A 22,334-nucleotide genomic window follows, 5' to 3' on the forward strand; every position below is an offset into this window, starting at 1 on the left:
CTGTAGGGACATGGTAGCTATCAAAGACAAAGCCTATCATATGAAATCAAGGTATCATAAGGGTGTTACAGCCAATCGTCTCACATCATTTGCATCATTGAGTCCTTTAACAATGCTGTCCAGAGAGTCAATCCATTTACATTGCTTGTTGTTCAATAAATTGCCCATATCTCCTCCCACTTCTGTACCATGATCACTTTCAACACCTGCCAATAAATGTTATCCACAGTGTGGCCCAGTTTGTTGAAGTGTTTCACCAGAGGTGCTCTTCCTACTCCACATCTTATATGACTCCTGTTCTGCGCAATCCTTTGCCTAAACATCTGTGTGGTGTGGCCAGCATTTACTGTGATCCCCTGCTCACTGTACCACTGGATTCAAGGTAGCCTGGATGAAACTGGATCCCAGGATGCTTGTTTCCTGTCCAGAGAGGACCTGGCCTGGAAATTCAGGCTGGACTGTTCCCATGGAGAACAGGGACAAGACTGATTTGCACATGGCTGGGTCCAAACTGGGGTGGCATAGGAGCAAAAGAACAATGGATTAAACCAAGATCTGTGAGTGAGGGTGAGTGTTTGAAAAGTTTCAGGACTCCATACATCATCCTTTTGTGTTGCTAGAGTTGCCCTAATTGGGAAGGGTTTGCTCAGGCGTGGGTCCTATGGACACTGTGCCACATTTTTCAAGCTAGCCTGGCTGATGAAGGGTGATACTCTGAAATAGGTCCAGGATGCTTGTTTCCTGTCCAGAGAGGACCTGGTGTGGCAGTTTTGGCTGGACTGTTCCCATAAGAAACAGGGTCATGACTGATTAGCATATGGCTGGGTCCAAACTGGGGTGGCATGGTGAGCAAAAGAACAATGGATTAAACCCATATCTGTGACTGGGGGTGAGTGTTTGAAAAGTTTCAGCACTCCATCCATCATCCTTTTGTGCAGCATATACTAACATACATGGACATTGAATTACATAGATTACATAACGTGTATTCCAATTAAAAAATGACTTCAATACAAACACTTTCTCATTAGTTCTCCATTATTTAGTGTCACCAGTAAACTCATGTACCGAACAGACTGCACATCTAAGATGCCCTATGGTTGCCACAACACACCACAGAGTGCCAACATTTCTAGGGGCTTTCCTGTATGCCTTGACCACATAGTCCTTGGTATTCCTATTTGAAGGCAAAAAGTGGGGCTTCTGTGTATGTGCCATTCAACATAGACACATTTTACAAAATTATTCTCCTGACCTCATAACTTACAGGAGAAAAGGTATTGACCATAAGTACCCTCTTTTGTTCCTTTTTAATTCTTGGGGTTAGCAATTCCTAACGTGTGCAGAACCATGCCCTCTTAATTGCTCTGGTGACTATTTTTTAGGGTACCCTTTGTCAAGCAGTTTCTGTATTAACAATTCTACTTCCTGAAAGTAATCTTCTTTATGGGTCCAACATCTGTGGATCTGAAGGAACTGCCCACATGGAAGATTATCCATCAGGGCCCTGGGGTGATTACTATTGTATTGCAGGAGAGAATTCATGTATGTGCTTTTCTTGTATAGGGTAGTTGTAGGAGGCTGGCCTGGCTTATAGTGAGTACCTTGTGGTACTTACACCTTGTGCCAGGTCCAGTTATCCCTTATTAGTAGATTAGTAGTGTTTTAGCAGCTTAGGCTGATAGAGGTAGCTATAGCAGAGCAGATTAGGTTGAACTAGGTGACATGCAAAGTTCATGCAATACCACTTATAGTTACACAGTACTTATACACAAGTAAAGACAATACTCAGTGTTACCAAAAATAAATGTATTTATATGAGTGAATGCACTTTATCAAGGCTGGGCCGTCCGGCCAGTGAAATCAATGTTGATTAGATCCGTGGGCGCTCAATTACTCAACCACCCTGCAGCTGCTCAGGCAGCCTTACCACTCTGAATTTCACCAATACGTTAAGATCTCTATCACTTATTCCAGCCCACGGATCTAATCAACATTGATTTCACTGGCCGGACGGCCCAGCCTTGATAAAGTCACTTGTGTGATGAAACACGTGTTGGCTGTTTATCTATGACGATTATCATGCTCTACAACACCTACGAATAAAAGCACTTTCTACTAACAAGACTCTGGACGTTTTCTTCAACCTCAAGCTTTCGCTTATTTTGAACATACCATCAGGGTTTCTCATCCCTGCAACACTATTGGACACTACATTCTGTGTGCTCTGGCCAATTCTTTTCTCTAGGTTTGGTTGTGGGTATTCAGTTACTCACTTTGGTGCCTGCTGTATAGTAGGGCACTCGGCCTGATTGCACCAGACATTGCTCTTCCACATGTATATGCTATAAACTATTGTGTTACTACCTAGAAGTGCGGCTTTCGTCACCCTTACTACCCTTGTGTCTCTTTCACTTTCAGGTTTTATTCGGTTTGCAAGAGATGACCACTTGGTGTTCCAAATCTACTAACTGCAGCATCTCCGGGCAAATTTTAAGATGTTTTTGGCCACAGTGTCTTACCTTGTTCTCCACTTATGCTCCAGTTGCTTTCAGTGGCATTTTATTAGCCTGAGTTCCTCTGTATATACGCTAGCCTGGCTGGGATCTTGCTATTGTGTTGTGCTTGAGTGGAGCCGGGGTACTGGTGCCTTAATGATCCAACTGCAGAAGTTCTCGTTGGCTTTCAGCAAGCTCCTCATGTGCTTGGGCTGCTGCATGGAGAGGGCAGATGACCAGTCTTCTTCTGTGATTTTGTTTTAACTGCTGCATCCGGAACCAGTGTTAGTAGGTCTGTGATGTTGTGGGTTGGGTATGCTGAAACTAATGAGGATGTGGTCTGTCCAGGTCAAAAGTACTGGCTTGTTGACTGTGAGGTTGTTGATGGAGCAGGAAATCATGACCAGTAAATGACCATGGCATAGGTTTGTCTGATCACATGCTGAGTGAGGCTGTGTTTTCCAATGCTCTCATGGAGGACCATAGAGGTTTTGTCAGTGCGGTCTTGTGGGTCAACGTTCACGTCTCCGAGGAGTATGAAGGTGTTGGAGTCGATGATGTGTGGTGTGATGAAGTCTGTGATGTCGCTTCAAAGTTGGTGCGGAGTACTGGTGTTTTATACACAAGTGTTCCATCCAGTGAGAAGTTGTCTATGATCTGTGGCTTGAACGTGACAAGTTCCATGTAGTTGGTGGGGTTGACAATGTAGAAGGTGCAGCTCATGGTATCTTTATAAATGATGGCAACTCCATCTCTGGGCTTGCCTGGCAGTCTTTTTTGGCAATTCCATAGCCGGTAGGGTTGGCTGTAGCTATGCCTAGTCCGTTGGTTGGGTTTATTCATGCTTCTGCAAGGAATAGCAGGCCAGGAACGCAATCATGCAGCAGTCCCATATCTCTGGGGGTGTGTTTCGAGTGAACGAATGTTGAGGAGCATATACGTGAGTGTGGCGAGTTGATGTATTTGTGCAACTTGCATGGTAGGGAATGAGGTATTAGACTTGCTTTTGTGTTTTACCCATGACTTTAATGTAGGGTATTTGACAAGTTACCTGCGCATCCACCCATTATATTAAACCCTGCTACTGGATCAATCAAGTGCATTCAAGATTTAGCAGGTATCACCTTTTGCCTTCTTGCTTTTCTCTTTTGCACATGACTTTCAGCCACCAGGCACAGAGTACTTTAGTATGGCCGGTCCCTACACCTGCCTGTAGCGCACTGTTACCACTACGACTGATAACATTCAGACATGCCTGCATTCTGCTCTCTACTAGTTAAACCATGCCTGGTACTCTGAATGACCATACATTATATAAATGTAAACATTTGACAATGTAGCCAAACGTTTGGATTTTTATAGGAGACAAACTGCCCAGGCGTCTCTTCTGTTCTTTTCTAAATCCCTTTTCCATGCACTATAATTATCTCTAAAATTAGAGCATGTTGACTGTGTTTATATGATAGTTGACCCGTTTATTGTAGAATATCGTAGACATAGGTTAGGGGGACACATTTTGATTTAGGAAATCACTTTGCAAATTACAGAAGAAATAAACTACATATCATTTTGCTGCTAATTTATTCTTTACTCAGACCATTGTAAGAGTAAGGAAACCAAAAACACACAAAGGAATACGGGGTTTGCTTATTATTAAGGAGCTAGTGACATGGGGAGTATCCCCTGCACCTCTTGGACCTTACTAGGTGAGTGAAGATTGTTGAATGCTGTAGAGAGTCATGTGTCAATGGTGGGGAGTGTTTCCTTTACGGAATGTAATGTAGTGTCACGCTTTATCATATGACCACCTAGCCCCACCCAGGTAGGACAGTGCCACCTGGGCAGACTCTACCTCACTGTTAAAGAAACAGGACGGAGTGTGTGAATTTATTTATGTTCTGGAAAGATGTGGTGTCCAGCTTACCTAGGGTATACTTAAAAACACATCTAAACAGTCTCCTGTGTAATAGTACACTTTTAATCGTGGTGTCTGCTGGTGTGATTTGAAAACAATGTGGGACACCTATGTGAGAACAAGGACTCACTGGGTCGCCTATCTAGAAATCAATTGCCAACAAGTATTTGCCCTCTGTAGTGAGCCAAGGAAGGTCTCAGGCATTCGTCAGGGCCTAGGATCCCTAAACCTCATATAGTATAAGGCAAAACCAATCCAGCCTAAAAAGTATCCGTTGACGTTTCAACCCCTTATATCCTGAGCCAAATCACTGCTCCACAATGGGCCTTCTTCAGGACTAACTGATGGGACTCATCTATCCTATTAATTCTTCTGACCTTCTCCTCTATTGCAGATTCTTTTTTATCAGAACAAATGAATCCATTTACACTTCTGGAGATTGGTTTCTGCATAGGATATTATGGAAGGGCACAAGCAAGGGATATATTCCTAGATATCATTTGAGATTGATTTGACGCAGTAAAAGAAAAACTAACCGGCTGTTCTTTGTCTTTAAAAAATTTCTTGGATTATTTGGATAGTGATTATTCCTCTTTCTTCTTTTGCTTATTAATCACGAGCACTTTTCTTTACACTGGTCTGTCCTTCCTTTTCTCTTTTTTTGATTATGTGATGGGGTGTCTTTATTGAATGACTTTGTAAATAAGATTTTAATGTTTATATATGTAAATGAATAAAAGTGGCTATTTTTGTATGTTTACTTATGTTGGCTATGATATGTGTAAATAACTTTGGTTCTCCGTTGGGGGCATTGTTGTATTTTGATAGTTTGCTTTTTAAATAAAGCAGTTTTTTCTTAAATGCAGTCCGTTTTCCTTAAAGGAAAAAGGGATGCTTTTCAAAAAGAAAAATGAACCGTTTCAGTTACATTTTTTCAGAGGAGGTAGTGATCCATGGGACCACTACCTGCTCTGAAAAAATATTTTTGCATCCATTCACCACCAGTTTGAGAACGAGTTACCACCAGTTTGAAATTGGTGGTAACTGCAATAGTTTTGCGACCAAAACTAGGAGGGGGCACCCTCAGGGCCTTCCCAATTGCGAGTCACAATCCCTGTGTTGCGAGTTGGTATTTGCATGCTGACTCGCAAAATAGGGATGGTACATTGGGAAAGGCCATTATGCACCTTTTGCGACCACATAATTACATTGTACATCGGACTCTTATGTTGATATTTTGTCTTATCTCTTTCTTTACTGAAATGTGTCTCATAACTTCCCATAATGATTTGTTCTATGTCCCTCATAACTGTGTGTTTGTAATTCTTGTGAAAGTCAATTTCTCTTTTGAATGCAAAGTAACCGACAAGGGTGGGTGCACTGTATGGCTTTCAATGCCCCCTCTATGCTATGGACTTTGACTGTACTTGTTGGTGGCATCCTTTGATGCAGCCACCTGCCCACTGCACAGGTGTTAATTATTAACACATTGTATATTTTATGTATATAACCTCCTTTTGCATTGTGCTGCAGAGCACACGTATAGAGTCACTGCACTTTCACAGTGGCAGTTGAAGTTTTTTTTTTATTTGTAAGTTCTTCAGGGCGCCTGCTGTTAAAGGCTACCTGCTGCTCTTTGAAGTCAAAATGAGGGAACATTTTCCAAATATACTGAGCTACAAAGGGCAGAGTCAGTAATAAAGTGGAGTGATTTTTGTATCTGTTAGTTGTCAAGTAAAATTCGTACCAGGGAGAAGACCCTCAGGAAGAAAGTGCCACAGCTGAAGTTATTTTTTGTTTTTAATCAGGATCTGCAAGAATTCAGCATAAAACACACTGTGCCATAGAAGTGGCAAATGAATGAGTGTAGGCATGGTAAAAGTGAGGGTGTGGCTTGAGTGCTAACCTGTTGAAGTTAATGTGGGTTGCTATAGTGTTGGTGGTGAATCCAAAGCAACTGTGACAAGCTGGGGCTCTGATAGCTCGCCGAATAAGAGGAGATTGGAGGTGTTCCTGACATGGTAGGTCAGTGTATTTCAGAGATGGGGCCACCAGAGAACCTTGGCTACACCAAGGGTTCGCAGCATCAGTGTTCGGTTGGTTCTTAATGGGGAGGTTTTTACAGAGGAGAATAGGTCTTTCTTGGTGACACTGAATGTGCAACAGTGTACAGGACATTAGTGACGATTCTGTGATAATGGTCCTGGAGACATGCAAGTTAAGGGCGGTGGATGTGAGGGGAGTGGTGCATATGATGTGATGTGGGCGAGGTATGGTTCCTACACATTGGATTAGCTATTAATGTGGGAATCATTTTCCAATGGAGCTCAGCGGGAGCACGTCCACATTTCATTTCGAAGTACTATAAATAGCGAATCGCAGCATTCTGACTAGGAGAATATGAAGACTTGTTTTCCCCAGAAATTTGTTCAAAATTACATGTAAAAGCGTTAGGTGACTGATGTTAACAGAGCTGAAACCTTACCAACAATAGTTTACTTTTCAAATGGCTGCTTAGATGACAAAAATGATCTCTGTGCCAAATTAATGAGCCATGTAGGCATCTATCATATGTTTATTGACTATTAATTTGGAACTCTCTCTGTTGTGATTGGCTTCTATCATGTTGGCCTTTTAATAGGCAACTCTTAACTAAGAGGTCTTTCTACGTGCTAGTTTATGTGGGGGAGGAGGCATCGATCACTGGCCTCCTCTGGCACATCTTTGTTTTTCAATGTCATCTGTGGGTGTGGGGTTGAAGCTTTTTCTGCATGATAGTCACCTTGTGGAGCTTTGTACTCAGAATATAATTCAATAAATTGTCCACTTTACATATTGTCCCAGCAAATGAAATTCCAAATTATTGAAATACACAATGTTATTAGCAGAATATTTTTTATTACTGGTTATACATTATTTGATATAAGTAGAAAATTTAGTCAAGAAGAGATTCTTAGGTCAGATGGTGTATTCATGTGAGAAAGCACATATAAGAACGTAACATTGACTTATAGCAAAGGAATTGATACTGCACTTCACATAACATTATATGCTGTTAAAGACTAGGAATGGCTTCTATTGTTGTCCATTTTGCTTCTATGAACGCTCTTTCCTGTTGATGGTTTTTATGAAAGGCGATGATAAGGCCTTGTGCGTGACCTTGCAACTGTAATTTTCAAAGGACTCCCACTCTGCCTTCGTCAAAGTGACCATACTGGTCCGGCTGAATGTGCTGTCCGTATCTGGCATGTTCTGGCTGTTTTTCACGTCCTTGGTGATGACCTTGCCATCTGCTTTCCAACTAACCTCTACATCACCTGGGTAGAAGCCGTTGATCATGCACACTAGGGTGACTGATCCCTCGTTGATTTGCTCCTGTGAGGGTGGAAAGATGGACACTGAAGGAGCAGCATCCTTTTCTGTTAACACAAACAGAAACCTTTGTTTAACTGGCATGACACAGTAAAAAATGCTCTAGAAATTCAGAAGTCTTCACAGTTTTTCATTACCAATGTGTTGCTTTCTTCGATTTTAATCTTTGTAATAATTTTCCAATATACCTTAGCATTGAATTTAATTTTGCATACATATGGTTGGCTTTTCCATATCTTGATAGTTTCACTATGCCATCAGTGATCATTGGCCAACACTTTGTGCTGTCACAGTAGGCAAAACTGCTCCTGGTGTGACATCACAGTCAAGCAAAATTAGCACTGTAAAATAAGTGGCTTTCCTATAACCATGAATGCTTATGGGATGCTACTTAAACTCATATAAAGTACCAAAATAGCTCAAAAGGAGTAGACTATCAAGAAACTGAAAATACATAAAACAAATTGTAATATAAATGAAAAAAGACAAATAGATTGCACCCAGTGGAAAAAAAAAAAACCACTAAAACACTAAAAACACTTCACAACTCCTTTATGGTTTGTAAGGTTTGGGTCCCATAAGTGAGCTAATTGAGTGAGAGGTTTTGAACTGAGTTCATTATGATCATCTAAGGAACATGTGTATGTGATTTTAGCCACTCCTAATTCAGATCTCTTCTTTTAAGCATCCTATGTCTTAGAATGTACATTCCAAGGCCAGCTTAACATAGAGTTTAATGGTTGCGGGGGCAGCGCCTGCTAGTGGATTGGGTAGCGACATCTAAAAGACTTGTAGGAGGTAACACAGAACCTCATTGTGCATTTTTTCTGTTGCCTTACTTATTGACTGTAGCTCACAGATTGTGTCCCAGGTTCAGGTTTGTCACTGATACCGCTATGTTGTTCTCCTGAGGGTTTTCTATGGAAAGCCCAAATCTTATCACCAATGGAATCCTTCGAAGCACTGACAGAAAATAGCAAGAATATGTAGAGAAGGACGCATGAGCGAATAACAGCTGCAAAAGTAGGAAGGTGGGACTGAAGACAAAGGACTGTTCAAACATCCTAAATGTCAATTTAGAGCACTTTTAAGCACAGAGTTGAAAGTGAAGATGGATAGGAAGTGGGATGCAGAGTAGATGGTGGAAAGAGGAACAAAAGAAGGAGGGTATGGAAAGAGGGAAGCTTTAAGGGAAAAAAGATGGTGAAATAAGAGGACTCATATGAAGAGTGAGATTCTTGATGGCTGAGTATGAGGTTGAAAAACAAAGGCAGAGGAGCCAAGAACAGGAATTGAGTAAGAGGTATTCTCTGGGCACCACTCATTAAGACTATAAATCTCAGTTAAAGAAGCTGACTCTCTTCAGAGCAGGGGTGTGGGTGTGCTCTTTTTAGGAAATTAGTTGCCACTTTTAGAGTTTGAGCACTCATGATCACTTGTTTTTGGGGGGCAAAGACACATCAGGTATCATTTTGGCCACTGATATAGTTTTACTTCAAAATGTATTTCACTTACAATTATATATATATAATTTTTGTTGATAATGCTGCCTATGGAAAGGGACACCCGTGGGGCAAGAAAGTGCCGGAAGTGCCAAAGAGCATGTTTCATAATCCAGAATGATGATTTGCACCAAAATAATACATGGGTTTCTGAAATATATCACCATGTCTTTGGAAATTTAAAAGTAGCACATATAACCAATGCAAAAGTGGCTCTCCAGATGCTTCATGCACAGGGAATAGCTGTGTGACTTGAGCTTTCACCCGTGCAACTAATCGGTGTTCGTCAGGCCCCAAGTGTAAATCCAACAAACCTTACCAGCCTTTCTTCTTCGAGAAGGTTGGTAAACTGAGTACAGTATATGGGGTAATAATAACCTCCAGTTGAAAAAGTGGAGTTTGTAGTGCTATATTAGATTAGTTTTTTATTCTGAAAAATAGAACTATCCTTCAAAGAGCATGACACTGAGACGCTACCTAATTTTTATGTTACTTCCTAAACTGCTCAAGATAAAGCTTGATTGAATTTTTTATATGTTCCATAAAAACCAAGGCTGGTTAGCTAACATCCCATGGTTTACCAATAGAACATCTACAGGTTGCCAAATGGGATTGTTTGATTTCAAAATAAAACATTCTAAATATATGTACTGCATGTGCCAATGCATGGTTGCCTGCATTGCTCCCTAACATAATCATAATATGGAAATATTTTATGTTAACCTAAATCCATTTTAAGCCTGTGTTCTCATATTAGATGAACAACTGCACCTATTTGCAATATCGTATTTTGGCAATGTTTGTAGTAACCTTGTTACCATTTCACCAGTGACTACAGTATCACCATGTTTTATGTAGGTGGAATAATTGTACTCTAATTTGATCACCCATCTGTGCCGTGTTCTGCAAAAGTGACTTCCACTGTAAATAAACCCCATTCCATGATAGCATAGCCTGTTAAGTGCCATTAAGAAAGGTCTGTTTGTTTTATAAATTGCGATACATTTAACCAGTCAGAATCCTCTCAGATTAATGAGTTAGTAAATTATCTTTGAGCTCAAACCAACGCGATATTGTATTTGATCACTAATTATATCCTTAAATGGAGCCTTTCTGCATAGAAAGCTAGTTTACATTCTTCTTTCAGTTTCCGAAGAAAATAATTTAAATATTACTGGCAGAAATATTTGTTTTTGTTATTGGTTTGTAATGCTTGCTTTGTGCTTCCTTAACTATATGTATAGTCTTGCTGGCTGATCTGGTGAAACAAAATGCATGTTTCCACATTCGTTTGGCCCTTGCAAACTAGGTTTCTAAGTGCCATTGTAGTCTAAGCAAAATTGATGCACATACCATTTGTTTCTCTTTTTGCCTAATGCAGGTGAGTAGTTTGAAAGTTGTAGTGTGAACTACATTTTGCTAAAATAATTTAGCTAAAAAAGGATAACTATGTTATATTCAGCCTTACATTTGAAAACATTAAGCTCAAAAACCTTTAGCTAAACACTATTTCTAAAAGGCTGTATTTTCATGTCAATAACATCTTAATTTCAACAATGTCCTTTATTATGTCATGCCACTACTTCAGATGAACAGATTTACTAATATAACTCCAGCCCTAGCCAATATAAGTGTGAGGTCGCAGAATTGGTTAACTGTAGTAAAGGAGAACGTTTAAGTTTATTTTGTTTTTCAATTAAAGGTTTTTTTAACTAGGTGTTTTTCAGTCAAACTCTTATGAATGAATGGTTTTTGAACTAAATGTTTAAAATTACTGCTGAGTGCCCTTTTAATACCTTAAAGCAGGCAATAAAGCATTGAGTTTCACCATTACTTCTGCTTTTTACATTTCCTTGTGATGGAAACACTAGAACTAGTCAAATTTGCTTCCTTTAAAGACAGCTACATTTTATCTTCTAGGACAAGCAGGACTGTTCAATGATTTATTTTGCAATGAAAAACTACAAAAGAACAGTGGGGCTTTCAATTAACAGTTTTCAGATTATGAGACTGCTGTTCAACTCCTCAATTTGTGACTTTTCGAAAGGGCATACCAGCATTATTCTAAATAAATTTTTGATTAAATGGCACAGGCAATGAAACTCTGACATTTACTGTTTAAAATATTTTAGGTAACAGTCTTCACATTTTGTTGATGTGGAAAGTATTCCGGAAATACATTAGAAATCCAAACATACTTTGGAGAATTTGTAAATAAAACATGATTATTCAAAACAAAACTATTTCAAATGTCTATGTTTTGTTGCATTCTCAGCTTAAAATATTCAACTTGAATGCACTAGAAATGCACTTACATTTTGTATTAAACTTAGTTCCTTTACCAATGGAATACCATAACGCTTACTAGGAACACAACCACCATACAAATTATGTCCAGCAATTAATCAGAGGAATGTAACTCGAGATAGTGAACTCACTTAGTCCATATTCTATACAATATAATGTCTGTAGGCTGTTAAACGTTTTTAATGATTAAAGCTTGGGTTGTTTATCATCATCATATAAAATGCCTACTTTTCAAAAGGTTAGCAGTGAAATCATAAAATAGTACTCACTTTTTATCTCTACCTTGGTTCCTCTACCAAAGGTGTACCACAGTGTCTAACTACAACCCATCCTCTCTACAAATTCTAAGGAGAGTAACACTGGACTTGTGAAGATGGGTTTTATTACTAGACCAATACAAGTCTACATTTCTATATTTTGCTCTATTTGTACATCCTTACAATTACAAGTATTACTTTTTGAACATTTGTTAAAAATAAAGGTTAACGTATACTATTTTTTACTATTTCTACTATCCTTGGTTTCCTTATTGAAGATGAACCAAAATGATAATGTAGAGCAGATCAGATATACCACAAAAAGTATTGTGTGACATTAGAAGTGGATGAGACATTCACATAGAATTAATTCTGTATCATGAAAACCTAAAGTCAATATGAAGGTTTTAGTATTTTAAAAGGATTTGTCAAGAATAAACTCTATTATAAATAAAAGTCCCAAATGTACAACTTATGTTGTATGCTTATATCTTAAAACTAATTTAGAACAGAAAAGTACTCACATTTTGTCTCAACTTTGATCCCTTTACTAAAAGTGAACTACAGTGTTTTACTAGAATCTAAGCTCGCTGTAAAACATGCATACTCCATATTCTAAAACATGGGAAATCAAACACTGTATGGATGCGAAAATATTGTAGAAAGGAATTCTGAAAAAATAATTTTTTTATCAATACAAAAAATATCAAATGATTAATTTTTGTCTCATAAAAAAGTTCGAATGTTACAAAGGTTTGAACATAAAGATAAAGAATCCTGTTTACATTTTATTTCAGCTATAGTTCTTTCTACACAATTGAACCACAATTATACCCTACACTCTGCTAAAGAATAAAATCAGATGTTTGACCATGGATGAAGGTCCAAAATGCAACATCTACAAGTTATGTTTCTCTGCATGAGACATGGAACATGCAAGTAACATTTAAAAGTACACTTTAGAAGATGGTGTTATCACTCAGATTAAAAGGAAGTCTAAGGCACTCATATTTTGCAGTACTTTCATATTTTACTCAAAGCAGGATGTTAAGAAATATTTTGTTTTTGTGAAAAGTAAAACAATTACTTACGTTTTATCTCAACTCTGGTACCCTTTCCAAAAGTGAACCACTGTGTGTGCTGCAGACACACTACTCTTACAAAAACCTACATGTATCCCACTATGCATGTCATGCAGGCTTCTATTATCTAAATAATGTACATGCATATTTTAGACGAGACATTTAAGCACAATCAGATCTTAGGGCCATATGTAGCAAAGGATTTTACCCATTCTGTGTCTATTGGAAAAAGTGTTCGTGCATATGGCCCTTAGTGCTGACATTAAACCAATCTATGTTTTAGATTTTCAGTTAGTTTTATGAGCTGGCCTGGGTGGTGATAATTTCAGCTAATTAGCATTATTAATCAATTGTGCTTGTCCTCTCAGTAGCTTATCAGTTTATCAGATATCATAACTGATATGTAAAATATTTTAGCAGGTTCTGACCTGCATCAGTTTCTCATGGTGTTTATTTATTTTAATTGTTTTTTTTCAAACAGTACAGCTTCCCATGTCCTTTTGATGGGATACATGTATACCTTAAACATCCTTATGTACAACTGTTTACTGTAGAAAGAGACCATATGCAACTGGTCAGCTGGAAATTCAGCAGGGGCCATCTTCTAGGGGACATGCTGTCTTAAAAGTGTTTTATTTTAAATCATAATGTTATTTTTTATCCTTGTTAGTGATAACTTTGAAACATGACTAGAGACAGGTAAATAGATCTGAGAAAGACATTTACTAGAAAATGTAAAAATATATTCTTGCCATCAGTCAAATTCTGTACTAGACAAAAAGCATAACTTTCCCTTCTTTTTTTGCTTGCTTATGTTATGCAAAACTTCAATTTATTCTGTAACATTGCTTCTTTTTCCTTTTACCTTGCCCCTACAGGTAGGCTTCACTAAATGTACATTCACTAGAAAAGCAAATAAACTTCTGATAACATCATCATTTATCAAAATACCCGAGATATTCAGCTAATCATTTAAACATTCCAAGGAAGGTGTACACTGAACAACTTGGAAGATCAAATTAAATGTACTCACGTTTGATTTCTACCCTGGTTCCTTCGCCAAAAGTCCACCACAGTAATTCACTGTATTTGGTGCACTGTACTAAAACCCTTTGCAAAGTAGCAGAGGAGTACGTAACCATGGATGCTTACTTCCCCCATTTTTAAAAACCTATTTTAGAACATTGTGCAGTGATACATTGAAAAACAGATGTACATATGTGTCGCCAGAAGCTATGTCTTTGAGAACAGGTCAAGTAAGGTGCTTTGATAATGTGCTCCATATGTGCTGAGCATAGAGAAATAATCTTTTAAAAAGTGCATCTAAAAAGAAATGCAAACTACAGGCAGTGTGGAAAAGGTATTGTACAGGCATCAGGAGACAGAAAATGCCACCTGAGGACTGGTTGAAATGAGCAATCTTCAATTGAGTACGTTTTACAGTTAATGCTTTTGTTTACAAGAAAAATGTATACCTTCCAGGGGACATGCTTGTATTAAGAATATTGTAATTTTTCATCTTTGACAGTGATAACTTTGAAAGATAACCAGAGACAGGCAAAGAGATCTGCGAAAGATGTTTACTATCACATAATGTACAAGTCAAAAAGCAAAACTTTCCATTGTTAGCTAAATTTATACAAAATCCCATTTTGTTAGGTAATGATGCTTCTTCTACCTTTTTACATCTCAGCTACAGGTAGTTTTCACTAAATGTATATTCACTAGACATTTTAAGAATCCTCTGCTTACATCCTCATTCATCAAAATACCAAAGCTATTTAGTTAATCATTTAAACATTCCAAGGAAGTTGTACACTGCTCAACCTTGAGGATCAAATTAAATGTACTCACGTTTGATTTCAAGCTTGGTTCCTTCGCCAAAAGTCCACGGGAGGCTATGAGTCTGCTGACAGTAATAATCTCCATCGTCTTCAGTCTCGACCATCCTGATGCTGAGAGTGTAGTTATTGTCGGATCCACTGGCGCTGAAGCGGTCTGAGACCCCGGGCTGGCGGCTGGTAGCATAATAAGTGAGAAGCTTGGGGGCTTCTCCGCGCTTCTGCTGGTACCAGTGTAAATTACTGCTGATGGATAAATTGGCCTGACATCCCATTGTGATGGTGTCTCCCAGGGACACAGCGAGGACTTCTGGAGTCTGTGTCAGCACAATCTGCCCTCTGGACTCTGAACACAGAAAGGTAAGTATTGTCACGATTAATCGGCCAACAACATTTACAGAGTCTGAATCCTTTACAAATTAATATACTGTCCATCACAGACGTATTCTGTTTTTTAAAATAGATGTATTTCTCTGGTCCATAAAGCACAGCCCACAGACACAGCTCTTACCATGAATCCAGAGAAGCAGCATCAGGAAGAACTGAGATGTTATCGTCACCTTCATTGTTCCTGATCAGTCAGAGACTTGTTTCTGAAGCCTTCAGTGCAGACAACACACTTATAACCAGGCAGGACATCATGGAGGAGCCTGGACAGAGATATGCAAAATATCCACAATCTGGAATGTAAATGTAGCCACAGGTGTGAAGCAGGAGCAGCCCAGGCACTTCTTACTAGTCATCTTTTATTGGTTTCACATTTTACTATTGAAGATCAAGGTAATAATGTATATTTCAGTGAATTTCTGATCAAATGAAGTGGTTTCTTTTCCTTTTCCGAAGATGGATACCTTTATTACCAAAACTGCAGGACTGTGTGTTGTACTTAATGCAACACATGGGGGCAGCTGGGAGCGGTGTCTTGATTCAGTGCTTAGTGAATCATAAAATGGGTTTGCAAAGCACACTGATGTGCAGTTTGGAAGGGGCATGCTTAGGGTGTCTTTTGCAAATTGGGAGAGGTAAAGTAACATCTTTACCAAGTAATAGGTTTGTGTAGTACATTTCCACAAAGCGCTGATACCCATATCACTGCTAGGGATAGAAACCTCTCTGACAACTGTCAGTGACAAACAACATCATACAAAGTTCACATAGTAGAATCAGAAACATATTGCATCAAAGATGTGTTTCTGGTCCATCATCCTCTCGATTATACCCTCATTAATTGCAATTACAAGAATTTCCTGGATCCAGTTTTCATGTGATGATGGAGAAATTCGCTGCCACCTCCGGTAAAGGCACATTTTTGCCACTGCTATATTTGCATCTACCCACCTCTCCAAGCGGTGAGTCGGTCTGGTCAAATCGGTCGCATAATGCAATAAAACCAGTTTTGGAGAACTGCCCAGATAAACCCCACCATCAGTATTTATTGTCGCTACCACTTTCTATGAAATGCTATGTATGGTGAGGCCCCCACATTGCCAGCAGATTGAATATATGGACATATTTGCCTCACTGAGATTTTGCAGTGACTAGTGCCAACCGTGCAGTATTTCGTAAAAGCTGACCAATCTTTCGAGAATATAATTCGTCCTCTAACACGAAAAGTAGTGTAATTCAAGATGGATGCTCACCTATGTATGAAACTACTCATATGCAGAAATATATGTTCTTTCACCCCAGCATGGTCGGTTTGAGTATGGGATTCTCAGGATCCAAGGAATTACATTTTTCAGTGTCATGCATGCTGATATCATGATGTCTACTTTCAAATGACTCTTTTTAATCAGCCAATCCAGGCTCTGTAATTCTACAGAAAAGAAGAAGTGCTGAATGAGCCAGATGATCCGCTGTGTAGTACAAGTTAATATGGGAAGGCTAGAGACACCAGGGGCTGTTGCCACTTGCTATTTTGAAATGTTTAGACATGGGCATTGTTTTCCCCCAAATAGTCCTTTATCAGCTTATGTATGCATTGGAGCGATGGATTTGATAACTGCAACTGATGCATTTTGAGCACAGAGTTGAACTGAGCTATGACTATCAATTTTTAAGTTTGCACCAATATCCATAGGGTGAGGGGGCTCCCACCCTTATGACAAAATCACACATACCCAACCAAATACAATAAAATGGGGATGAATTGTACATGGTCAATAACCAGTCCTCTTGGGGGTTCATGGAAAGGAAGGTCAAGGGTAAAGGTAATGCCAGGGGACAAGAGGCATAGGAGTCTCAATGTATTCCCATTTAGGTAAGTCTCAGAAGACAGATTCACTGATGAGAGGAAACTAATGGTGGGGGCGCATATCAATAACATTAAGAGTTTCCTGGATAGTGGATGGCACAGGTTAAGGGGGAAAACTCCTGAGTAATTCCTCCATCTTCACTATATATTCCACCATTAAAATCCTGCCCAGTACCAGCCGAAGACAAAATGACAAACAAGAGATGAATTCCAGCTCTCCCCACCCCAAAATTATTTATTTTTAAATTTATGAACATGTTAAATTCATCCTTTATTAAGGAGTTTGGAACAAGTGATACTTCAGACACCGTGTCTGAGAGTTCAGTGTTCCTAAATCTTTACTCCCAGAACAGAACCTAGAGAATGTGAAGTCCTGGAGCAGGAAAGCGAAGAGGCCCTAGGTTAGACCTTACAGCCTTAGGGTGTTCATCACCCAACTTTTTGCCTGCCTCCCTCCATTTTCCTAACACTGGTTTGGCTGGTTTTAGGACTCTGCACACTTTACCACTGCTGAACATTGCTAAAGTACATGTGCTCTCTCCCCTAAACATGGTAATATTGTTTCCTACCCAATTGGCATATTTAATTTACCTATACGTCCCTAGTAAAGTGCACTACATGTGCCCAGGGCCCGTAAATATAATGCTGGGCCTGCGGCACTGATTGTGCCACCCACATAAGTATCTACTTAAACATGTCTCAGACCTGCCATTGCAAGGCCTGTGAGTGCAATTTCAATGCCACTTTGACTTGGCATTTAAAACTATTTGCTAAGCCTTAAACTCTCCTTTTCCTCTTATAAGTTGCCCTAAGTTAGGCCCTCTGTAACCCATAGGGCAGGGTGTTATGTAAGTGAAAGGCAGGACATGTACGTCTGTGTTTTACATGTTCTGGTAGTGAAACACCCACAAATTCATTTTCCACTACTGTGAGGCCTGCTAATCTCATAGACTAGCATTAGAATTGCCCTCATATACCTTTTAGTGGTAGATTTGGATCTGGAAGGATAAGCCCTGTCTTGTTTAGTATAGCCAGAATGGTATTAGAAAATCCTGCTTATTAGTGAAGTTGGATTTAATATCACTTTTTTAGAAATGTTACCTTTAGAAAGTGGGCACTTACTGCAATCTGTGACCTACAGCCTGTCTCTGATATACGTCTGGTCTGTGCTGGTTGACAACTCCCCTTGTGCATTTCACCAAGACAGCCATAAACACAGGACACTCAGTCACATCTGCATTCATCAGCATATTGAATGGGTCTCCCTGGGCAGGAAGGGTGAAGGGGCTCTCTCTTACATTTCGGAGGCCAGTGGACTGCCCTCACACAAAGGACTGATAACCTCCCCACAGGGATCCTGACAGTCAGGACTGGTCTCAACGGGGAACTTGTGCCCTTCAAAACCACTCTTTGATGTCTCCCCCATTTCAAAGGCATTTTTGGGAATATAAACTGGGTCTCTGACCCCATCAAGTCAGACACTTCTGGACCTATACCTGGACTCTGTGTTGTATTTCTTTAATTCTGTTCCACGCACTGTGTGTGCACCGTGGAACAGAACTGTGAGAAGAATACGACGGGCGGTGAAGACAGCGGCCGTTGTGGGTCTCCCTCCTGGTTTCAGCACAAATAAATCTTTATTTAATGAACTCACAGTGAGCCTCCTTGGATCTTTTCACTGGCGACGAAGGTGTGTGGCTCTGCTGACCGGGAGGAGAGACAAGGAGAAACATGTTTTGTTTATCTAGTGAGACAACGGCTATGTAATCTTTCTTCAGCTGTCTGTTTCAGTTTGTTTTTTTTTAAACATTTACAGGAGCCTCTGAACAGCTGTTTGTTCAGGTTACTTGGAAATCAATTTCTTCCCAGTTGAGAGACTGATACAATCGTCGTGTGGGAGTGTTGCTTAGCAACAGTTTCAAGTTTCTTTTGAAGTCTTTGTCAACAGCAAATAGTGGTGTGCTTGTTGCCTAGCAATGGTATGAAGCTTACATTGGAGTTTTCAAGCCTGTATTAGTTGCCTTGCAATGGTAAATACTTTAATTTTTTTTTTTTTTTTTTTTTTCTTTTGTGACAATTAATAAAAATATATAAACTTCTATAATAACAATGGAAGGTTTTACAGCGCCAAGTTTTTTTTCGAACACTCCTGGGGAACCTGTCATATCCTGGGGGTACTGGAAAGAGGGTTTCGAAGCGTATGTCTTGGCTGTTGGTGATGATATATTCACGGCATCCAGAAAACTGGCTATGTTGAAACACTGTTTGGGGGCAGAAGGAAGGCGCATTTTGAAACATTTAACATATCCTTATGAGGATGAAGACCAGAATGAGGATGAGTACGAGATTGCCATGGAACAGTTGAACTCCAATTTTGGGAAAAAAATAAATAAATTGTCGTGAAGCGTTTTTAATTTTTAAAGAGAAGCCAATTGCATGGAGAATCAGTTGAAAGTTATGTGGCAAGTTTAAGGATTTTGGCTGCAACTTGCAACTATGGTCATTTCCAGGATGAAATGCTGAGAGACCAACTGGTTTTGAAAGTTAATGATAAAAAAACTCAAGAAAAATTGTTAAATACAGAAGATTTGACATTACAAAAAGCCATTGACTTCATCAAAAGAATTGAGATAACGAGTGATGGCCTAAAGGAACTATCTTCTGCGCCGGGAGCTGTGAATGCGGTTGTTGGAAGAGACTATAAGTTCAAAAAAGAGGATTTGTTAGCAACTTCAGCGAAGATGGAGGGAAGAAAAGATTCTATTTGCTATAGATGTGGCCTCAAGGGGCACATTGCGTCTGATGTTTGCTGTCCTGCTGCTGGCCAAGTGTGCAGGAAGTGCAAGTCCAAAGGACATTTCGCGAGAGTGTGCAAAGGGAAACAAATGAGCGTAATGAGCACAAGGAGGGGTAGAGGTGCAATCAATGTTGGGAGTGTGAGTTCAAATGGTCCGCACTGTGTGATTAACATTGATGGAGTAGATGTACTCGTGATGGCTGACTCAGGGGCGAGATATACTTTGATCGGAAAGAAAATATGTCTAGCTTTCCTGCGCATGATATTAAACCTCCAGATGTGCGTTTACTAGCGTATGGTAACAAACCTATTGAGCTTGTTGGGTATATGGATGCTTCTCTAGAGTTTCAAGGGACAGTAATCAAGTCAAAGGTATATTTTGTGGAGGAAGGTACCAATTTGTTAGGTTGGCCACAGCAAAAGGACCTTGGCATAATTCTTGATCCTAATCACCCCGTTCAAGTGTTGGGGTCGAAGTCCAGCGTACATATGGTGCAAAAGGCGAATTTTGTAGAAGAATTTCCCCAAGTGTTTAACAATAAGTTAGGAAAATTAAAGGGGTTTGTGCACAGAATTATTTTAAAGCGGGATGCTGTACCAAAGGCGCATAAACCTCGTCCTGTGCCTATTGTGATGAGGGAACAATTACGATGTGAATTATGTAAGTTGTCAGAGCAAGATGTGATAGAAGAGATCGAGGCATCAGAGTGGTTGGTGCCAGAGGTGATTGCTAAAAAGGCTAATGGAGACATGCGTTTGTGTGTGGATTTGCGTGATCCTAATGCTGCTATATGGGTGGATAGCCATCCTCTGCCCAATATTGGTGAAATGTTATCCACAGTGAATGGGGCAAGTGTATTTTCTACCTTGGATTTGTCATCAGCATATCACCAAATTGAGTTACACCCAGAGTCACGTGCATTAACCTCTTTTATTACTCCAGAGAGGGCGTACACATTTAAGCACATGCCTTTTGGTTTGGCGTCAGCATCGTCAGTATTTCAACTGGCAATGAATCATTTGCTTAAAGACATATTTGGCGTTACTTTTTTTCAAGATGATATCTTGGTGTTTGGTGGAGACCAGAATGAACATGATTGTGCCATGAGAAAGGTGTTGAGTGTTTTAAGGGATAGCGGGCTGACGATCAAATTGGAGAAGTGCAAGTTGAGTGTGCCTGAAGTGGAATACTTAGGTCACTCAATTAACAAAGATGGTATTTCGCCTAAATTGAATTTAGTGGAGGCAATTGAAGGCGCGCCTTCTCCCGCTTGTAAGGATCAATTGAAATCGTTTTTAGGTCTTGCGGAGTACTATTCTAAATTTATTTCCAAGTTTGCAGACAAAACAGTAAATATGAGGAGGTTGTTTTGCATGAAGGAACAATTTGTATGGTGTGAGAATTGTGAGAGAGAGTTTTGTTTGTTGAAGAAACAAATTGCTTCAGCTCCAGCTCTTAAGCTATTTGACACTAGGAATGAGATCATAATTAATACTGATGCCAGTTCCGTGGGACTGGGCGCAGTGTTAATGCAAAAAAGAGCTGGAAAGGAAGTGACAATAGCGTATGCTTCTAGACCGTTGAGTTAATCGGAAATTAATTAATCCACCATCGAAAAGGAAGCATTGGCATTTTGGTGGGGTGTTAACCATTTCCGTAAGTTTGTGTGGGAAAAAAGCAATTTGAGATGAGTAAAATACCTGATGTTTACAAAGTTGGAGATTGGGTCCAAGTGGTGAAGGGTGCATGGTCTGCTAAAGGGGAATCTAAATTTTCAGAGCCTTTGGAGGTAAGAAAAGTGTACAAGTATACCCTGTTGCTGAGCGATGGAAATGTGTGGAACCGAGGAAAAATTATAAAGGTTCCTCCACAGTTTAATCAGGAAAAGTTGTGGGAGGTGGAAAACAGTTTGGAAAACAGTGTTGGTAAGGGTTCGACGAGTACTAGTGAAACACCCTTGCTTAAGAGTGGACATGTTGGTGTGATGGTGAGAGACAAGTCGATGTTGAGAAAGCCTAAAAGGTTTGTCGACTTTTTCACGGCTTAAAGTAAAGTTGTTGGTATCCACAATATGTTGTGCTACATAAGGAAATGCTTTTCATTCACGTTATTGTATCGATGCATTATACAAATTAATGTATTCTATGATATGATGTTTAGTTTGTGTAGTAATCACACATATATTCGTTTAAGTGATGTTGATGCATTCTATGTGTTGTTGTTCATTTTAATTGAAGGAAGGGGGATGTGTTGTATTTCTTTAATTCTGTTCCACACGCTGTGTGTGCACCGTGCGCGGCTCGTAGCGCGTGGAACAGAACTGTAAGAAAAATACGATGGGCGGTGAAGACAGCAGCCGTTGTGGGTCTCCCTCCCGGTTTCAGCACGAATAAATCTTTATTTAATGAACTCACGGTGAGCCTCCTTGGATCTTTTCACTCTGTCAGAGAGACTGCCTGGCTGCCTAGAGGACTCATCTGGACTGCTTTGCCGAATGACTGCTTTCCT

At 39.6% G+C, this 22,334-nt stretch overlaps 1 gene segment (V, D, J or C); it reads right to left on the minus strand.

Moving 5' to 3' along the window:
- Positions 1 to 7,291: 7,291 nt before the first annotated feature.
- On the minus strand, positions 7,292 to 15,388 carry LOC138250135 (Ig kappa chain V region Mem5-like). The segment is given in 3 exon segments: positions 7,292 to 7,832; positions 14,788 to 15,120; positions 15,286 to 15,388. Coding segments are annotated over 3 exon segments (711 nt in total).
- Positions 15,389 to 22,334: the final 6,946 nt, after the last annotated feature.

This window comes from Pleurodeles waltl, chromosome 1_2 (assembly GCF_031143425.1).
Source record: "Pleurodeles waltl isolate 20211129_DDA chromosome 1_2, aPleWal1.hap1.20221129, whole genome shotgun sequence".
Taxonomy (NCBI): Eukaryota; Metazoa; Chordata; class Amphibia; order Caudata; family Salamandridae; genus Pleurodeles; species Pleurodeles waltl.